Source organism: Nannospalax galili, unplaced genomic scaffold, assembly GCF_000622305.1.
Source record: "Nannospalax galili isolate Female #2095 unplaced genomic scaffold, S.galili_v1.0 scaffold856, whole genome shotgun sequence".
In the NCBI taxonomy this organism is placed as follows: domain Eukaryota; kingdom Metazoa; phylum Chordata; class Mammalia; order Rodentia; family Spalacidae; genus Nannospalax; species Nannospalax galili.
In genome coordinates, this window is record NW_008339573.1 from 1,642,863 (window position 1) to 1,663,774 (window position 20,912).

Below are 20,912 nucleotides of genomic sequence, written 5' to 3' on the forward strand. Positions count from 1 at the left end.
GATTAGGGTCAAATTACATACAGTTGGCTGGGAAGAGTGGCTGGATACTCTGGGGAGGGGCCATTGACCCTGCTTGACCCTCCTTTAATGAATGAGCACAACTGTCAACAAGCCCAATTGTGATGATGTTTAGTGATCAGGCTCAGCTGAAGTCGTGATGATGGTAGTTATTTCATGCTGAAGGGGCTGCTGTATAGCATCATCTTATTAAAAGGACCTGGAATTTTAAAGGATTTGGTGCTAGGATCCACATATCATGTAGCAGATTTTTTAAAATATTTTATTTTTTTCCAAAATTTTTTATCTTTTAATTTATTATTTTTTATGTTATGTGTATGAGTGTATAGCCTGCATGCATGTAAGTGCACACATGTCATGCAATATCTGAGGAGGTCAGAAGAGGGCATCAGATCTCCTGGAACTACAGTTACAGATGGTTGTTAGCCACCATGTGGGTGCTAGAATTTGAACCTCTGTCTTCTGCAAGAGCAGCCACTGAGCCATCTCTCCAGCCCCTGTAGCAGATTTTCATTTTATTTTTTTATGTGTATGTATTTATTGCCTGTATGTGTGTAAGTGCATCCATGTCATGCATTACCTGAGGAGGTCAGAAGAAGGCATCAGAGCCCCTGGAATTGGAGTTATGGATGGTTGTTAGCTGCCATGTGGGTGCTGGGAATTGAACCCAGGTCCTCTGTAAGAACAGTCAATGCTCTTAACTGCTGAGCCATCTCTCCAGTCCCTCCTGTAGCAGATATTTGAAGAGCTCTGTGGTAAAAGGCGAAAGAGGTGGACTGAGCACTAGGGAAGCCAGGTCTTACCCAGACAGTATTCCATAGCACTGATGTCTGAGTGGGGTGGCCAGCCTTCTGCCATGTTGCTGTTCTCTTAGATGTGTTGGCTGCATCCTTAGCTATCCTGAGATGCACATGACCTGCAGGCTAGAGGTTGGACATGCCTACAGGTCTAGAAGGACATTCCCCCATCTCTCCCAAGGGCATACAGTATGTTCCAGTTTATGTTTCTGCAACTCTAAGTATGTTCTAACTTGTAGCCTTTTTGTTCTCTTTAGGATTAGCAGTTTCTTTTTAAGAGGTCCTTTACTGTTTTCCCTTGTCCTCAGCCTAATTAGCAACCTCTGGTGATGCCATTTTGACTCGTTTGCCCATATTTTACAGCTTCTTTGTTCTTGTTCATATCAGTACTCTGATACCTAATTTTATTTATTTTATTTGATATGATACACTCCGGTTGTGTGTTTTTTTTTTTTGTTTTTTTTCTGAGACAGGGTCTCCCTATAGCCCCAGCTAACCTGGAACTCACTTTGTAGACCAGGCTGGCCTTGAACTCAAAGATCTACCTACCTCTGTCTCCCGAGTGCTGGGATTAAAGGCCTGCATCACCATGCCATGATAGACTTTTCTCAGAGGTTTTTAGATTCACTAGGAATTTTTTACACAGGGCTAGTTGAGAAAGAAGGGCTGTAATTTCTTCTTCATTGTTAAATTTTTCTTTTCTTTCTTCCCTCCTTCTCCCCCTCTTCCCCCCTCCCCTTGTTTCCCCCTCTTTCTTTTTTATTGAGATGAGGTCTCCCTATGTAACCTTAGCTGGTCTGGAACTTGCTACATAGACCAGGCTGGCCTCTGCCTCTTGAGCATTGGAATTAAAGGCTGGCACCACCAAGCCTGACCTTTGCTGTTTATCTGCTTGGTAACTTTAACTGAGAAAAGGGAGAGCATCTGTCAAGCAGCTTGTAGACAGAGAGGGACTCCTTGATTCTCCTCAGGAGCCTCTAAGTTCTCTCACAAGCAGCTAGCTACCATCTGTAAAATCTCGCTGGTGGTTTCCAGTCATCTCTGCCCCACCCTCCATCTCACATGCCACAAAGGGTCTGAGAATATATTCCAAACCACTTCCCATCTTGAGGGTAGTGGTGCAGTGAGAGTCTAAGTAGTGCTGGTATGGGGCCTTTTTCTGACTCTTGTCACCATGAGAATTTCTGTTACTTTGATCATTAGAGGACAGAGGACAGATAGTTTAGTTGACCAGTAAGAGAAAATGAGGTAAGGCTAGGTGATCTTCAAGAATTCTTCTGACATCTTGAGGATCTGAGCTCTGAAGAGATGCCTTGTCCATTTCCTGGAAGCCCTCTCAGCCCTGACCACAGCTTCAGTGTTCACTCCTGTGCACATGAGTCACCCACTTGTTATCTGACGGCCATGGGAGCATGAAGCTTGATTTATAAAAACTTGTGATGCAATTTTTTCTCCCAACAGTCAAGAAAGCTACAGTGAATTTACTGGGTGAAGAAAAGAAAGGCAGCTAGACCCTGGCTGGATAGAGCTGCCTGCCCTCTGAACCTTCCCCTGGAGCTCCACATTATGTGAGGAACTGTGTCAGAACCATTTAATAATGTTGCCTTGGAAACGGTTTTGATATAAATGGAATGTGTTGGAAGTTGTTTTGCTTACTTTTGCAGTTTATATACATAGGGAACATTTTAATTTAAATTTAATGCAGTGGGCAATATCTGCAATTTTGAAAATATTTTGCCTCTGAGTAGGAAAAGGCAGATGTGTTACTATCCTACAGGAAATATAAACAGATTAAGATTCTGTATCCTGTGGGGTCTATGCTTCACTGGGTTCACGCTGCATGTATTTCTCAAACTTACATTTAGGAAATCTTTGTGGTTCTACCTTATATAATTCTTAAATGTTTTAATGTGTATGTACTATAAAGGGCAGTGTTGTTATTTGGCTATACCATGCATGATGCCTGTGAGGAAGGGCCAAGAGAAGGTTTATATGCAGCTTATAACTTCTGTACAGTTAGATCACCTGCTAAATGCTGAGGGTATTGTTCTGCTGGTATGAGCTGCTAGTAACATTTCAGTAAATTAATACAAATGAGTAAAATTCACATGAACACAGTGAGAAATGAAGTTGAAGGGAAGTTGGCCTTGCTGTCTCCTAACATAGTATGCTGACTACCAGGACAGCTTTGTAGAGCAGTTGGCCACTCTGGTGATAATTGGGGAAATTTACAGACACACAGTGATCTATAGCTCCTCATTCTCTATAGACATAGTAATATTTCCTTGCCTGCTTTCATCTGTCTGTTTTGGAGATGCTGAATGTGAACCATTCCTATTTTGCCTTCAAAGCTGAGTAATATGTGGCCTTGGACTCTCCCTCTGACCCCCATATTCTTTCAGTTTAAGGAACCTATGAAGACATGCCCACTGCTGATTACATATATGATGTCTTCACTGTTTTTCATTTGTTTGAGACAAGATTTCATGTAGCCCAGGCTGAACTTGAACTCATTATATAATTGAGTATGACTTTGAACTCCAGATCCTCCTGCTTTCACCTCCTCAGTGCTGGGATTCTAGATTTGTGTTACCACCCCTGGCTTATTCACATGCTTGCTTATACTATTCGCAGCAGCATGGATGGCACCCAGCTCTAACAGTGGCTCTGGGAGAGTGAAAGGAAGTAAGATACAGCCCGTGGTCAGGTCGGCAGTGGCTAAGGAAAGCTGCTTTCACCTTTCACCCCTTTCTCTAGCTTGTGAGGCCAAACTCAAGACGTCTCCCTAGTTTGCAAGTCAGAATTATTTGTATTCCACTTAAATACCTTCATTTCAAGTTTATATGAATGCCTGCAGCTTGATGAGTCAAAGAGGTCTGGATCTGAAAACCTAAACTTTGTATCACTCTGTATATCATACATCAACTTTACATCCTTTGAATTAGACTAAAGTAGATTAAAACAACTGTCTAGCAAAATTAACATTAAATATTTTAAGACAAACAATAATGAGCTCTCCTTCAGATGATTGAGATCATGATGACAGAAAATATTAAAAAGATAAAGATAAAGGACACTATCACCCTAATATAATAATACGGGCCATAGTAATTGTTTTTTTCTGGGAATAATTGTGATTATTAGGTATCATTACTTAAAGAAAAAAAGGTTCTAGAAAATAAGTAGAATTGTTATTGGGAGAAAACCAGTTGTTAGGTTGAAAAAAAAAAAAGTGTCCCTAAAAGTATTTATTTCCATTTTCCATAAGGAAAAGCACACCTTTCTTGTTGTCAGAATAGCCACTTCTAGTGTATAGAATGTGTTATCAGATTATCAATATATAAATGTTATTTGACATGATGGGGAGGCAGTCATGTTGTTCATACTTAAAGCTTAATGCCAGTGCCAGCTACTATAGTAAAATAGATTCTAAAATGCAATTTTCTTGTTGCTTTAATACCACAGCTTTCTCTTACAGTGCATTCTGCAAGAAATTTGTTGCTTCTTTCAGCATTCAAAGTGTATGTTACTAGCAGAAGTTATGAACTGGATTCTGTTTATAATTCCCAAATAAAATATCATCATGACTTAAAAGTGCTGAAAAGTGAATTGAGCTGTATCTGGCTAGAAACGATGCATTTATTTGTATATGGATGGAATTTCAAAGGTATATTAAGTTACAGAATCCCTACTAAACATTTTAAATTCTCTGAAGAGTTCATGCAGCAATTATTTACCCACTTGAAAACTTCAGTCATTTGGATTAATAACATTACTGCTCCTTGGGGAGAGTCCCCCATCCATGCAGAAAATGACCATAGCCTTTAGGTAAATTATTGCTTATCTTCCAGATGTGAAATACTGAATAGAAATGGGTGTGCAGAAGTCCCCCTTATCAGAGTGGTATGTATTCCAAGACCCCTATGGATGCCTGAAATGGGGGATGTACTGAGTCCTATGTGTACTGCTTTTTCCTCTGCATACATACCCAGGACAAAGTTTATAAATTTGGCAAAGTAAGAATTATAATAAGATATAACAATTACAATACACTGTAATATGTGGCTATGGTCTCAAAATATCTTTTAAAATATTTTATTACATTTATTTATTTATTTATTTTTATTTTTGTGTGTGTGTGTGTGTGTGTGTGTGTGTGTGTGTGTGTGTGTTATGTGTGGGCACACATGCCAGAGTGTGCATGTGGTCAGAGACAATTTATGGGCATTGATGCTCTCCTTCAACCATGTAGGTCCCGGGAATAGAATTCAGATCATCAGGCTTTTTACCCACTGAGCCATCTCACAGGCCCAATCAAAATACCTTTCAGTGCTATGCTGTATGCCAGAGTGGCTGACTGTAAGTAACTAAAACCAAGGAGAGCCAAACCACAGATAAGGCAGACGATATAAGTAAGCAGCCATATTTAATGTTCATTTACTGTATTAAAATTTTGCTCAAATCTGGATTAAGAATAGAAAATCCCCACAAATTGAAATGTAATAAGTAAATGAAAACTGAATTTTATTAATCCCATTCCTCACCTGGTTTTTAATTTTCCCTGTCAGCTTGTCTGTTAAAGACTCCTAAAGAAAGAGTATCAATCAGTTATTTCCAACAATAATTAGCACTGTATTTAAAAGGAAATCTAAACCATTGTTTTCTGCCTGCACACTGCATTACACACAAAGAAGTCTCATAGGCTTAAGGTAGTACCATCTGCCTGCCTGCCTACCTATCTATCATCTATCTGTCTATCTATCTATCTATCTATCTATCTATCTATCTATCTATCTATCTATCTATCATCTATCTATCATCTATCTGTCTATCTATCTATCTATCTATCTATCTATCTATCTATCTATCATCTATCTATCTATCATCATCTATCATCTATCTACCATCATGACCTCTTGAGTTTTTCTGGCTTCTACCTGTACTAATCACTCTTAACTCTTTCATAACACACACCACTCAAACACCAGAGCAAAATGGCTGACCAGAGGTGCACAGCCCTCACTTCCTTCACAAAGACAAATACTAGGTATATTACTGCTTTCTGAGGGGAGTGATCATTGAACACTGGATTCATCCAGAGACTGAAACTTCGTTAGATCTGGTGATCTGAAACAACAGTATAGAAAGAAAAAAACCCCAGCACCTACCATCTCGATTCTGAGCCGGGGGACAGGGAGTCTTAGTGAGAGAGTCAACGTGGATGCAGTCATAGCAACTGGAGCGTGTCAGTCCAGTCCATCTAGGGCACTTAGCACAGTCGCCTGACTTTGAAAAGGCCCTTACTGTCATCTCCCAGCAAGCACTGGATGCTGGAATCAGGAGACAGTTTGAGAAGGGAGACACTGAATTTAGACTGCTCTTAGATCACTCTAGGAGTTTGAACCCCCTGAATATACCCATCTCCAGGATGCCGCAGGTATTCCACTTCACTGGCTTGGGGTGTGTGTGGGGGTTATCTACTTTGTGGAATCCAACTTGGGCTGGCAGAGTGACTGACCCAAGCCCACTAGATACTCTGCAGTGTAGGGAACAAGCATTGGGGAAGAATGGGAAATACCAGATCAGGGAACTTGTTCTCTGAAACCAAGGTATAGCCAGTTGTGTGAATTTGCTGTAGTGCCAGGGCTGAGGGCAGGTTCCAGTGTGGTTCCTGCTGCCCCTCCTGCACTGAGCTCAGGCACTGTTACTGCAAGGGTGGCAAGGGAGCATCATGTCCCCACTGCTACCCCACATACAGAAGCATGTTGAATGACCTTGAAGGACTTTTTACCTTCCATTGTGCCTTGGCCTCCAAATGCACAGGACTAGCGGGTTCTGAGGAACCTGGCCCAGTGATAACTTGCTCCCAGATAGAAATTTCTACCAAAGCAGATGAGAAAAACACTAGTTCCTGCTGCTGCCTCACCTGTGCAGTTCCCACCGCACCTTGTCTAGTAAGGATGGTGTGAGAGCCACCCATGGTGAGACTCTTGCGATCACCTCTCCCTATGTGGCATCTGAGCCCACACCCTTGACTGCTGGGAGACACAACTGGCTTTGAACTTGTGGTGATCCTCCTGCCTCAGCCTCCCCAGTACTGGGATTAGAGGTATTGGCTATTACACCTGGCTGTGAAGTAGAATTTTTAAAATTATACTTACTATATATGTATATGTACATGCACACATGCATGTGTATATGCATGTGCCGTGGTGCATATGTGGAGGTCTGAGAACAATCCTCCAACGTCAGGTCTGTCACAGCAGTGCCCCTCTCTCTGGTACCAATTTCTGATCTGGTTTATTTCTCCATTGCTGTGACAAAACACTCTGACCAATACCAACTTGGGGAGGAAAGGGTTTATTTGGCTTATATCTCCCAGGTCACATTTCATCAGGGCCACAGGACAGTCTTATGGAGGCAATTCCCCAATTGAGGATCCCTCAACCCAGGTGTGTCCACTTGACACTAAAGCTATCCAGCACAGGCATTAACTCTCATCTGAAGAGGATTTCATTTTGCTTCCTCCCTTCCCCCCATCATACACATGTATGTGAACCACCTTCCTGTCCTACCAATATATTTCATAATATTAATCACTATTCATAGCTTGTATTACATATTCCATCCATAGCTGAGCCATGAGGTACTTTTGCTTTTCCAAAGTATGGTGAAGACTAGGGGATGTGGCTCAGTGTAGAGTATTTGCCTCATGTGCAAGGCCCTGGGTTTGATACCCAGAATTGCAAAAAAGGGAAGAAATTGTGTGTAGTGTGTGTGTGTGTGTGTGTGTGTGTGTGTGTGTGTGTATAAATCCAAATGCATTTAATGGGCCCCCTAGGCAATTCTTAGGCATATAAGTTTGAGGAACTCTGTAGTATGGTTGTGGGTTTTTTCTTTTTCCATCTTCTGGATTTATTAATTTTTTTATCAGTGTAAAATATATTGTTATAGTACATGGAAACTTGCTATTTTCTTTTGGAACATTTTGTTCTTTTATTTGCTTAGTTTTTTTAAAAAATTATTTTATGTGTATGTGTGTATCTCCTGCATGCAAGTGCATCCATGTCATGCAATGCCTGCAGAGGTCAAAGAGAGCATCAGATCCCCTGAAACTAGAGTTACAGACAGTTGTTAGCCATCATGTGGGTGCTGGGAATTGAACCCAGGTCCTCTACAAGAGCAGCCTTAGTTTCAGTGGAGACCCTAGCTTTTTGGCAATGCCAGGACCATGGGATGACCACCAAGGACAGCAGTAGGTGTGGAATGGAGCTGGCCTCATCTGCGAGACGAGCTGTGTGTGCTGCAGACGGCAGGGTCAAAGAAGTGGAGCTGCCAGACCCTTTGGATCCCAGATCATGAGTGAATCCCAGATATCCAGCCTTGAGCTACTTTGCTGGACTTCGGTTTTGCTTAGGTGTGCCCAATTCTTCCCTTTGAAATAAGACAGTACTTGTTTTTGGATTTTATAGGAGTCCCCAGTTAAGAGATTTTTTTTTTTTCTGTCTTTTTGAGACAGCCCCAGCTGTCCTGGAACTCACTATGTAGACCAGGCTGGCCTTGAACTCACAGAGATCCGCCTGCCTCTGCCTTCCGAGTGCTGGGATTAAAGGCGTTGGCCACCACACCTGGCCCAGTTAAGAGACTTTTAAAAGAGACTGTGGGCTTTTAAGTGTTTGGATTTTTTTAAGGACAATGGGACTTTTAAAGGTTGTACTGTCTTATGTTGTGCTATTAATGTTAACATCATATCTTGGGGCTAAGAATTGGAAAGGTTATGGTTTAATAGTGATGTGTTTGTGTGTCAAGTTGACAAGGGGTCAATTGTGCTGGATAGCTTTAGTGTCAACTTGACACACCTGGGTTGAGGGAGCCCCAGTTGGGGACTTGCCTTCATTGGACTGGCCTGTGGCCATGTCTTTTGGGCATCTTCTTGATTGTTGAGGAACGTGAGGGCCCAGCCCACTGTGGGTGGTGCCACCCCTGGGCAGGTGGGCCTGTGTTGCATAAGAAAGCAGGCTGAGAAGGGGCCAGGGGAGCAAGCCAGTAAGCAGCATTCCTCCATGGCCTGTGCTCCAGCTTCTGCCTCCAGGTTCCTGCCCTGAGTTCCTACCTTGAGCTCCCTGATGAACTGTGACCCAGGAGGTATAAACCAAATAAACCCTTTCCTCCCCAAGTTGGTATTGATCAGCGTGTTTTGCCACAGTAATGGAGAAATGAACCAGAACAGTGCCACACACTGAAACAAAGCTAGGCATAAGCATGTGCAGGGTCAGTGAAAGCCCACCATCCATCATTCCAAGCAAGTGCCAGTTGATCTAGGGACTCAGCAGCTCAGAAAAACATAAAAGGAAAACGTGAGCAAGGTCCAATAGAGCATGGAAAAGATTCTATCACGGTATCTATGAACCATCCTGCTGCCTCATCTTGGGTACTGCCACAGGGTGGCCAGGCCTAGCCCAGCTCCAGCAGGCCCAGTGGGGCCCGGGGTGGCTCTGACTGAACAGGACTGAAGCATGGCTGTTTGTAGGTGCTCTGCCCACAAATGTTCCCTGGGCCTGACAGTTTCTGGGGCTGCAGCTTGCTGCTGAGAGAGCCCTAGGTCGGGCAAACAATTTCCACCCCAGTATACTTTCTTGAGAAAGATAAATGTCCTCAGCTTCCTCTGGGGGAATAACTGCTCCCCTCTGGCTTAGTCCTCTTTTCCCCTGCACTGCTCTAGTATTTATACCTTTTTTACCCAGGTTTTAAAGCCTTCCTAAGATTCACAGCACTGAATTTGGTGTCTGCGTTTTTTTCCTAGGAACTCTACTCTGTGAACACACATATGTGACACATATCTTGCCACATTTGCTTTCAAGGAACTCAGGCAGGCTCCTTTCTCTTATTCTTACCCCTCTTGATTTTAGTGCTTTATGAATTAAGTTTACATGCCAGTCTAAATCATTCAGCTCTGATGGAGCCTCTCCTACCTCCTGAAGATCATATCCCACTGAGGGGCCCAGTAGAGCCACTAAAGCTCCATTCCAGTCCTGAAGCCCCTGCTCAATCAACCTCATTTTAATTTTTTAAAAATTTCACCAGGTGTGGTGGCACACACCTTTAATCTCAGCACTCAGGAGGCAGAGGCAGGCAGATCTCTGAGTTCAAGGCCAGTCTGGTCTACATAGTGCATTCCAGGCCACCTGGGCTACAGGGAGACCCTGTCTCAAAAAGACCAAAAACAATTTTTTTTTTAATGAGTGTTTTGCCTATATGTATGTTAATGTATCCATGTCATTCATTGCCCACAAAGGCCAGAAGGTGGTGTTGGATCCCCTGGAACTGGAGTTAAAGATGGTTGTTAGCTGCCATGTGGGTGCTGGGAACTGAATTTGGGCCCTCTGCAAGAGTAGCCAGTGCTTTTAACTACTGAGTCATCTCTCCAGCCCTAATTCTTTACTCTCTTGTGAGCACACTCCTACACAGTCCTGTGACCTGGGCATCAAACACTGCCTCTCACATGCCCAGTTTTCTCAGTAATGCCTGTCCTTTCTCTGTTGTCCTCCATCCCTGATACTGATAGGGACCTCGGTGCATTATAAACCAAGTGTCTCTTCTAATGGCTCATATGAGCTAGTCCATCAGGGACTGGTTTTTCATATATTGCCTCAGATTATGCAGCCTTTGTCTTAAGGAACGAGAGTATGATGGTTCATATCAACTTGATAGAAACTAGAGTCACCAAGGAGACAAGTCTTTGCCATGTCTGTGAGGAAGTATCTAGATTAGGTTAATTAAGGTGGGAAGACCCACCTTAACTGTGGGTGGCACCATCTCGTTGGCTGGGGTACTGAGCTAAATAAAAAGTGAGCTCAACACAATCAATCAACAGTCTTTACTTCCTGGCTGCCAATCAATGTGACTAGCTGCCTCAAGCTTCTGCTGACATGATTTCCCAACCAGGATGGATTGTATCCTCTGAGACACAGTCAACCGTTCCTTCTACAAGCTGCTCTTGTCAGGGATGTTGTTGCAACAAGATAGTAACTAATACAGATGGGTAGTTACAGCCGTTGTTAATCTGCTTCCACAGCACGCAGATAGATCTTATCTGTCTGTGCCCAGGTCCCATAGACTTGTGAGCCATGCTGGGATAGACTTTCTACCTAAGTCTTGGGCCACAGAGATGGCTCAGTGAGTAAAGGCACTTGCCACCAAGCCTGTGATATAAGTTTGATCCCTGGATCCACATAGTGGAAGCAGAGAACTCACTCTGGCAAAGTTGTCCATCTGACCTCCACATGTGTATGGTGGCACATGTGCACCCGCCCACACATCTACACAGAGTAATACATTTTTTTTTTTAAAGTCTTTTGTCCTGGGGATATACTTCATTTGGTAGCGTGCTGGGCTAGTATGCTTTAGGCCTGGGCTTGATCCCCAACACCACATACACCAGGTTGGTGCCATGCAGGCCCTCCAGAAGTGGAAGGACTGTCAGTTCAAGGTCATCCTCAGCCTGTTCCTGGCCAACTTGGGCTGTAAGAGACCTTGTCCCCAAATAGCCTTTCTGAATTTGACCAGTTCAAGGCACAATGTTCAGATGATGTTTCCTACATGTTGCTTTTGACCAGCTGTGAAACTGTTAATAGTCTCCATCTATTGCAAAAAGCAGCTTCTTTCATGAGTGGTGAGAGGTGCACTTGTTAGGCTAGTAGGGAGCTCTGTGGCAGCACGAAGGCAGCCCAAGGCAGATGGAGGGGGGCACGCCAGGATTTTAAAGAAAGATGTGTGTACATACCATGTCCATGCCTGGTTCCTTGCAGAGGCCAGAAGGTGTTAGATCCCATGGAACTGGACTTATGGGTGGTTGTGAGCCACCTTGTGGGTGCCAGGAACCAAAACCTGGTCCTCTGCAAGAGCAGCAAGTACTCTTAACCACTGAACTCTCTCTCTAGGCCCTGTAATATATGCTTTAGCCATCAGCCATTTTGGGGCATGCTTATACTTACCTGGTGGGCCCAATGCATCAAGGAGGCTTTCCACTTAATACCACAAAGATGACGGCCACTCTTTCCCAGGACACTGCACCTTTATGGAGGTCACCTTAGTTGCATGCCTTTCACTTAGAGCATGGGTAGTGTTAACTTCTACTGCATCTTGGGATGCACCCTCTGGACACTCCACCTTTGGGCATCTTAGCTTCAGTTGCATGGCTCATCACTCACAGCACGAACAAGGCAACTCCTAAACTCATGCTTGGTTCTGCCCTGCCCTACTTCAGTCAGCAAGTGTTATGTGAAGTTTCCTGGAAGATGAACAAATATCTATTCCTGTAGACAGGGCAGCAACAACAGACCAAAGAAATGATTCCACTCAAGCTTAGCTTGGTGAGCTAATGAGTTGAGTTAGGTTTACTTGCAGGAGCATGGGCAACTTATGATTGACTGAGGAGCATTGCTCTTCCTTCAACCCCCAGCAACTGTCTATCTTTAGGAAGGGGAGGGCCAGTATGGCTGAAAGCTAACGGAGCTAATGGGCCCATTCTGGTGTAAGTCTCCTGCTAGCAAACACAACTGCTAAGAGTTCAAGAGGACAATGACTGATGTGTCCAGAGGATAGTGATCTACAGTAGCTCAAAATCACTTCTAGGAAGTGCTTTGCAATGAATTCAGAAGAATCTTTCCGAGTTAGTTTCTTCAAAGAAAGTGCACTTGGAAATGCTAAAGCAAAGGTCATTTTTAGAATTCCAGTGGGAACAGTATCTTTTTGTTTTGAGACAGTTTCTCAGTAGTCTGTCATCCTGGCTTCTCAGCTGGCCTCTCCCTCTCCAGTGCTACATGATAGCATCCTACATGATGTGACATTCTACTGGCTTGGACATGTGTGTGGTCAAGTATGTGCGTTTGCACGTGTGGAGGTTGACATCGAGTGTCTTCCTCTCGTTTTCTACCTTACTTTATGAGATGGGGTCTCTCATTGAACTTGGCACTCAAATGGTTTTAGCTAGACTGGCTGGCCAGCTGCCCTCTGGGACCTGCCTTTTCCCCACCCACCAAGTGTTCAGGTTGCAGCTGTGCACCTACCTCTACAGCTGGCTCTTCCTTGGGACCTGGGAATCTGAACTCTTCATGCTGGTGTAGCAAGCACTTTGCCATCTCACTAGTCCAGACACCATGTTCACAAAGCTACAAAATAATCAAATTTAGATGGGTGTGGTGGTGCATGCCTTTAATCCCAGTACTTGGGAGGCAGAGGCAGGTGGATCTTTATGAGTTGAAGGCCAGCCTGGTCTACATAGTAAGTTGCAGGCCAGCTGAGCCTACAGGGAGACCCTGTCTCAAAAAGACCTAGCTCACATGGTTCCACTTTGAACTACCAATTTTATTCACATTAATAATCTCTACTGGTATTTTTTAACTATTTTTATTTTATGTGTGTGTGTATATTGCCTGCATGTAGGTAAGTGCACCTGTGTCGTGCAATGCCCGTGAGGGCAGAAGAGGTTGTCGGATTCCCTGGAACTGGAGTTTCAGACACTTGTTAATTGCCATGTGGGTGCTGGGATTCCAACCCAGGTCTTCTGAAAGAACAATCAGTGTTCTTAACCACTGAGCCATCTCTCCAGCCCCTGGTATTTTATTTTTTTAAGACAGGGTCTCGCTATGTAGCCCTGGCTGGCCTGGAACTTGCTATGTAGACCAGGCTGGCCTCAAACTTAAAGATCCACCTGCCCCTGCTTCCTGGGTACTGGGATTAAAGGTGTTCCCTCAGCCTACTGGCGTGTTTCGTAAGTAAAAGCTACAGAAGTCAGTTTAAAATTTTATTTCACTAACTTAAAAGGTGAACAAAATGTGTATTTCAAGTCTTACTAAACTTATTCACCTGAAATATATGTTTACACAGAGGACAGATACAGGATTTTCAAGTCACATATGAGAAAGTCATTATGCATTAAAAAATACTCTTTCTTCCCGACACACACCTCTTTCCTTTATACTGTATACAAGCTGGATGCAAACTTCTGATGTAAACTTAATTCACTGTGAATGCTGATGTTGGAGATAGGTGCCACAAGTGTTCACAGTTCAGTTAAATGACGCAAACAAAATGCTGCTTCCCTTGGACACGAGGCACCTCCACCCATGTCCCTCAGTAGGACCGTGCGTCACGTCACGCTCGCACATCACTTCTTCTTCTTGCCTTTCCCTTTTTTACTCCCCTCTCCTTGCTGAAGACTTGTGTCAGTGCCTCCTGTTTTTTGTGTCCTTGTTTTTAGTTTGGGAATCATTTCGGCTGCATACAGCATTACTGACTTACCTAGGACCAGAAGTTAGGTTAGTGCAATAATCTAAAACATTAGATGTTATTAACTTGAACATCATCAGGTTTAAGAAGCTATCACATCAAGAAAATGAGCAGTGACTTTAAAAATCAGATGACTATGAGGACAGGGGCCGCTCAAGGGGGTGCCTCTTGAAGAGAATGTACTGAGAGTGTGAACAATGCTGAAGATACATAAATGAAAAAAATCAAATGTAAAACACTGAAACAAGAATTCTGATCTTAGGCTGGTGTGGTGGCACATAACCTTAATACCAGCACTCAGGGGCAGAGGCAGGTGAATCTCTGTGAGCTTCAGGTTAGCCTGGTCTATAATACCAAGTTCCAGGCTAGCCAGGGCTAGTGAGACCCTGTCTCAAAAACTTCTGGTCTTGGCCCTTGTAATTGGCTTGACGAGTAAAGAGATTATATCTAAACATCAAATTAAAAACAGAATTAGAGAAGCCTGGAAATCTAAACATCATTAAGCGACAGCCGCCTTACTCCTATGTCCAGATCTTACAAACAAACGCATATCCCTGCTCTGTCCAACCACAAGCTACCTTCCTTATTCCAGCACACCAAGCTTTATAGCTTTGCCGTTTCCTGTCTTTTTAAAGCTCTCACTATGTATCAATGGGTAGCCTGGAACTCTATATAAGCCAGGCTGGCCTCAAACTCACAGAATTAAACTTCCAGCCTCTGAAGTTCTGAGATGAAAGGCATGTGCCACCATGCCCAGTCTGTTTGCTGTCTTATTAGAGATAGAAGTATTTTCTTTGCAACAATTTTTAACATTTCTTCAATCTTTTTGTGTGTCTGTTTTTGGCTGTGACAGTATGGGAAAATAATAGGAGAAAAACACAAACCAGAAATATTCTTGTGTTTGTGGGCATGCATGCACGTGTGGTGCTAAGATGAGAATCCAGGGCCTTGTGTATACCTGGCAGGTACCTACCACTGAGCCACTTTCCCAGCCCTATTTGCCATTCTTGAGTCGGAATCTTGTTTCTGGCAATACCAGATAGCATTTGGTATATAAAAACCAATCTATCTGAATCGAGTAAGACAATTACAGTGCTAGTCTGTCTCCATCCCCTATTGTACTACTCACCATTAGTTAACTACTGCCTAAAAGGGAGTGCTTCACCTTCCAGTTCATTTCAAAAGCATTTCTATCAATAAACAATATTACATATGTTTGTCAATAAAAGTATCAATATTTATTTTTAAGTTTACACGAGTGGTACCACACTATGACTATTTTGGCTTTTTTCATTCACTATTGCTCTTAGGCTTATTTTTTTGTTTTGCAGTCCTGGGATTGAACCCAGGGCCCCATACAAGTTACCCAAGTGTTCTTAACTGAGTTGCATCCCCAACCTTTTTACTTTTTGAGACAAGGTTGCTACATTGCTCAGATTGGCCTTGAGCTCACTCTATATCCCAGGCAGGCCTTGAACTTGACAGTCTTTCTGCCTTAGCTTCCCAAGAAGCTGAGATTACGAGCTTGTACCACCAGGCCTGTCCATTTAGATTTATTAATGAAAGACATCATGAAGAGTCCTCAAAGGTCTCTAGGATCTGAAATTGCAATTAATATTTACCCATTTAATGTTACACTCTTAACCCAAAAGTAATTATGGCCTTACTGAGGTTTATAAAACGTTTACGGAACAATTTGTTTTGAGAAACAGTAAGCTTCATTATATAAGCTCTTAACCTAAATAAAACAGAGCCACTGTTATCTCTGTCAACAGTAATCCTTTCTCTAAGTTAATCTGTAGGATGCAAATTTATTTAGACCTTTTGTTTTGCTTTTGAGATGGGTGCTTGTTATGTAGCCCAGGTGCACTTTGAACTTCTGGCAATCCTCCTGCCTCGGCTTTCCTGGTGCCATGATTACAAATGCATACTATTTATATCCCTTGAAAGGCCAGTTTTGGAACTTTTTAAAAAAGAAATGTTGTATGGGAATAACCTATCCTTGAATTTTATATATTAATTTAAAAAAGCTTACGTGATGGGAACTGTACAAGACACAGGCTGCCATCATCCTGTTTGAGCTGTACCCGGACTCTGCCTCTGTACTGAACATCTCGATTCCATTCTCTGGAATACATTTTATTTTTCTAACACAAATAAAACAAAAACAGCCTTTCAGAAATTTATTACAACGAGATATTATTATTATTGTTATTATGGAACAAGTGAAGAAAGAATCATATCATACCTCAAGAAATGCATTCAGTCCAACTGCCATGCATACATCTTGAATCTCTGTAGCTGTAGGATTTTCAACAGCCTGAATAGTTAAAAAGAGAAACAATCAATAGCTGAGTTTAAGTAGATACAGCTATTTGCTTGTATAAATCATTTCAAATACTATGATCAAAACACAGATTAAACCCTAGTTTCCTTTTTTACTTTGTACAGTTGTTTCTATTGTAATTTAAAAAGCTCTAGGAATAACAGTGATACATACCTGTGTGCTAACCTTTCTTCCAATAGAACACAAACTTTTATGAGGAAAAGGACTTGGACAATATATTCCCTAGCACCTAACATAGTATTTTGAACAGAGTAGGTGGTCAATGCAAACTGACTGGTTAAATGTTTACTATGCAATCACTTTAGAATATTGATTATATCTACTAAAGTTGAGCATATGATTCGCTATGGCTCTACAATTTAGGTATATACAACAGAAATACAAAAATATGTTCCCCAAAAGATGAGCTCAAGCCTGTTCATAATAGCACTATTTATAATAGCCTCAAACTAGAAAACCCAATTATCCATCAACAGAAGAAAAGTGAGTGGTTTATTCAAACAATGTGATACTGTACTGTGAAAAACAGTACTTCTTAGCAGGGGAAATTTACATCTCCCTCCCCTAGAGAATATTTGAAGACAGTTTTGCTTCAAGACAACTAAAGAAGAAAGGAAACTGTTATCTAGCACAGAGAAGCCAGGGAAGTTGTTACACATCTTAAAATGCACAGGACAGTCTCTCACAACAAAGAATTATCTGACTCAAATGTCAATGGGAGTTAGAGAGATGGCTAGCAGTTAAGAGCCAATACTGCTCTTGCAGAGGACCAGAATTCATTCCTAGCACCCATGTGGGGTGGCTAACAACCACCTGTAACTCCAGCTCCAGGGGATCTGATGTTCTTTTCTGGCCTCTGCAGGTACCCGAACTCACGTGCACATTCCCACCCGCAGACATACACATGGACACAAATGAAAATCAATCAATTAAAATGTCAGTGGTGCTGCTGGTGAGAAACTCTTCCTGTAGAACAACTAGAATTAAACTACATTCAACGGGGCTGGAGGTGGGCTGGAGAGACGGCTCAGCAGTTAAGAGCACATACTGCTCTTCCAGAGGACCCAAGTTCAATTACTAGTAATCACTTCAGGCAGCTCACAAATGCCAGGGGAATTCAACAGGTCTGGCTTCCACATGTACCTGCCCTCACATTCACATACTCCCTCCCCTCCCCTCCACACATACACATACACATACTTTAAAAAAAAAAAAATCTTGGCTGCTGTTAGGATCCCAAAGGAAAGTAGTGAAGTAGGAGGAGCAGTTGTGGCCATTACCTCTGGAGCCTAGGGAAGGCACTCACCTTGCTTATGGGAATCCGCCTCCCCTCTGCGATGGTCTTCTTATTGTTTAAATAAGCAGGATAGATACAGATAAACCTGCCACAGAAAAAGCATAACTGGAGTGGTATTTAAACAGTGTCATCACCACTGCAGGCACATCTACTACTGCTAATCACTCAACAGTTGTTCCTTGTATCGCCTCACCTCAATTTTACTTAACTCACTTAAAAAGGATACTACTCCCGAGACCTCTGATGATACAGCCCCTAGTAGATTTTAAAATGACAGGAAAATTTAATCCCATCATTTGGGAGGGAGAGGCAGGAGGAGCCTGTCTACACAGTAAGTTACAGGCCAGCTGGAGATACAGGGAGACCCTGTCTCAAAGCAAAGGTGACAAAATTCCCCCAACTGATCTTAGTTTGAGGGAGGACCTGTGCTCAATACTCAGCACTGCAAAACAAACAAAAAAACTAAGGGGCTGGTTGGTGGTTCAGAGTGCCTGCTGCTCTTACAAAGGGTCTGGCAGCTCACAACTCCAGTTCTAGGGGATCCAATGCCCTCTGCTAGCCTCTGCGAGCACCTACCTCCACATACATGTGCATATGCACATATATGTATGTATGTACCCCCCACACAAACACATACACTCTAAATGTTTTTAAAAAGATGGCTGGGCTTGGCTACTCCCAAGCGCTAGGGAGGCAGAGGCAGGCGGATCTCTGAGATCGAGGCCAGCCTGGTCTACATAGTGAGTTCCAGGCCAGCTGGGGCTACAGGGAGACCCTGCCTTAAAAAGACCAAAACCCAAAGCAAGACTGAAACAAAATAATGCGGCAACTGTTACTGTGACACAACAGCCTGTCAAGAGTTCCCGAGGGGGGCGGAGCTTGGAAGCTGAGGTCCGCGATGGCGGCGCCCCAGCCACCCTCCTGAGGACCCACCTGTCCTGGTCCGCCGGGGACCGCGCGGCGGCGCACGCCATCTCCACCAGGCCACAGCTGCACCGCAAGTTACCCAGGCCCAACACCAGCCGGAAGTTGACCCGCAGCTCCAAGACCGCCGGCTCTTCCGGCGGAAGTTCCCATCCATTGGTTCCTGCGCCAGGCGCTCTGCGCATGGATCTCTAGGGCGACGTGTCTTGGAAAACTTTCCTCTCGCGAGAAGAGCGCAGGGCGGCTTCTCACCCGGTACTGGGGTCTTTGGTCCTTTTGAGTTGCCGCACCTCGTTTTCCCCCCGGAAGCTGGTGACACTGTTTACGCTCACCATATAACCTAGGTTGTTTACCTAGGTGTCTGTAGTTTGGAACGCAATACAGGAAGAATAGGCTGAGTACTCGTTTATACTTTTATCTGCTCCTGGGATCTGCAGCTGAAGGTTGGCAAAGTTCAAAGTTAGTGCAACTAGCAACATTTTTGGCATTGTGTATCAGTGTGCTGTATAAATGTTAGGTTTTTAAACTTCTGTGGACACAGCTTAAAATTCCCATTTTTGCGGATGCTATGTAGGAGGGGAAGAACTCCGCCCCCATTAATGTCAAAGTTCAAGTGACAAAACAGAGCTAGAAAACGATAGTGCAACTTTACGTGTTTATGGAGCCCTTGTTTTAAAAAAAAAGTTGGAGAAAAAAAGCAGAGGTTTTTGGATTTTTTGACTGAAATAATAGTGGAAAAACAACTGAGTTATTAGAGCTTAAAAGATGCTATTCTAACACCTGCAATTCTCTTGGTTTCAATTTCTCATTCTTCTAAAAAGATTTTTAAAATATTTTATATTTCTGATTATGTGTCTGTGTGTGGGTATGTGCGTATGAGTACAGGAGCCCGAGGAGGCCAGAGCCGTGGGGTCCCCTGGAGCTGGAGTCAAAGGAGGTTGTGTTATGGTGGCAGAAAATCCCTCAACACTGCTTAAGAATATAAGACTCTCTGGCCGGTAGACCCAACTCTTCAGTTTTGCCAGATCCCCTGGACATGGACCCACCCCCAGGAGGGCAGGTTCACCTTAAATTATGCTAAAAATATGGATGGAATACCTGGTGGGTTAGTGGGAACGTGAACATTTCCTTCCGGGAATCCCACCTCTTGGTGCAGTTCTTGTGGACTGACATGGCCAGTCATTGGCATGGGCTTTCTGAATCAGAAAAAGTGTAACCTCTCATTTTCCTCTTCCTATTCCTTTTCTTATGTGTTCCCTAACACTTTGGGCTGCCCCATCATCTTGGATTTACTTTCTAAAGCTCCCTTCCTCACCATTTGGCTGCCAGCCAGTGTCTGATTTCCTAGCTGGCTCCAAATTGGTATGGCTTCAGGGTGGCTTTTTCTTCTCCCTTCCATTCTCCTCAAGGCAGCTGCTGAGATTTATAGCTTGCCTGTCCTGAGGATCTTTCCTTAAATTCTAATAAAATGAATGAGATTAAGGACCCTAGAATGGAACTATTTCTCCCCTGTATCTGTTGTGAGCTGCCTACCCTCTGGCGTAGGTGCTAGGAATTGAACTGGGGTCCTCTGGAAGAGCAGCAGGTGCTCTTAACCTGAATGCTGAATTTGTCACTGAAGAAATTAAGAAAACAAAACAAAACAAACAACCTTCCTAGAATCTAATGAAAATGAAAACAACATACCATAAAATGGAAACAGTCCTATGAGGGAAATTTATACTTACAGGTGCCTACATTAAAAACAACAGCAAACAAAACCAAAACAGATGTAGAGCCAGTGAGATGGCTTAGAGGATAAAAATGCTTGCTTTTTAATCATCACATAAATGGACACAAGCCTGACAACCTGAGTTTAGTCCCCAGAATCCATAGTGAAAGGAAAAAGCTGACTCCTGAAAGTTGTCCTCTGATCTCCACATAATGTGCCATGGCACGTGTGTTCCTGCATTCACACACACATCATAGGCATATATTCACAAATAACAAAACTTTTTTTTTTTTTAATCAGGGAGACCAGATAAATACAGATAGTTGTTAGCTGCCATGTAGGTGCTGGGAACCAAATCCCAGTCTACTTCAAGAGCAGTCAATGCTCTTAACCACTGAGCCATCTCTCTAGCCCCTACAATATAAAATTTAAAATGGCTGAGGGGAAAGCAGGTAGCTCAGTTGGAAGAGTGCTTGCCTAGCATGCACGAAGCCCTGGGTTTGACCCCCGGCATCACATAAACCACAT

At 43.2% G+C, this 20,912-nt stretch overlaps 2 protein-coding genes and 1 long non-coding RNA gene across 3 annotated transcripts in view; 1 reads left to right on the forward strand and 2 right to left on the reverse strand.

The window, feature by feature from the left end:
• The window catches only part of Reep5 (receptor accessory protein 5), a 37,624-nt gene extending 33,215 nt beyond the window's left edge, over positions 1-4,409 (forward strand). Inside the window, exon 5 of the mRNA XM_008834309.3 lies at positions 2,277-4,409. Within this exon, the coding sequence (XP_008832531.1) occupies positions 2,277-2,326 (50 nt within the window). The 3' untranslated portion in view covers positions 2,327-4,409. The remainder of the gene's footprint in view (positions 1-2,276) is intronic.
• On the reverse strand, positions 671-6,928 carry LOC115070595. The gene is made up of 3 exons (XR_003849747.1): positions 5,984-6,928; positions 5,360-5,401; positions 671-768 (listed from the first exon to the last, which is right to left on the reverse strand). It is a non-coding gene; the product is annotated as an uncharacterized LOC115070595 (long non-coding RNA).
• Positions 6,929-13,607: 6,679 nt separating this feature from the next.
• On the reverse strand, positions 13,608-18,832 carry Srp19 (signal recognition particle 19). The gene is made up of 5 exons (XM_008834310.3): positions 18,683-18,832; positions 17,759-17,834; positions 16,354-16,425; positions 16,141-16,252; positions 13,608-14,117 (listed from the first exon to the last, which is right to left on the reverse strand). Exons 1-5 carry the CDS (start codon positions 18,721-18,723, stop codon positions 13,984-13,986), a joined length of 435 nt encoding a protein of 144 aa, XP_008832532.1. The 5' UTR covers positions 18,724-18,832; the 3' UTR covers positions 13,608-13,983.
• Between the last annotated feature and the right edge of the window lie 2,080 nt (positions 18,833-20,912).

Bases quoted from the DNA above. Each gene is read 5' to 3' on its own strand.
- Srp19 (XM_008834310.3), bottom strand. From the start codon at position 18,723: ATGGCGTGCGCCGCCGCGCGGTCCCCGGCGGACCAGGACAG. The intron at 17,835-18,682 runs GTGGGTCCTCAG...TTTCTGTGGCAG, and splicing joins TCCCCGGCGGACCAGGACAG to GTTTATCTGTATCTATCCTG. The intron at 16,426-17,758 runs GTGAGTGCCTTC...TTAACTATTCAG, and splicing joins GGCGGATTCCCATAAGCAAG to GCTGTTGAAAATCCTACAGC.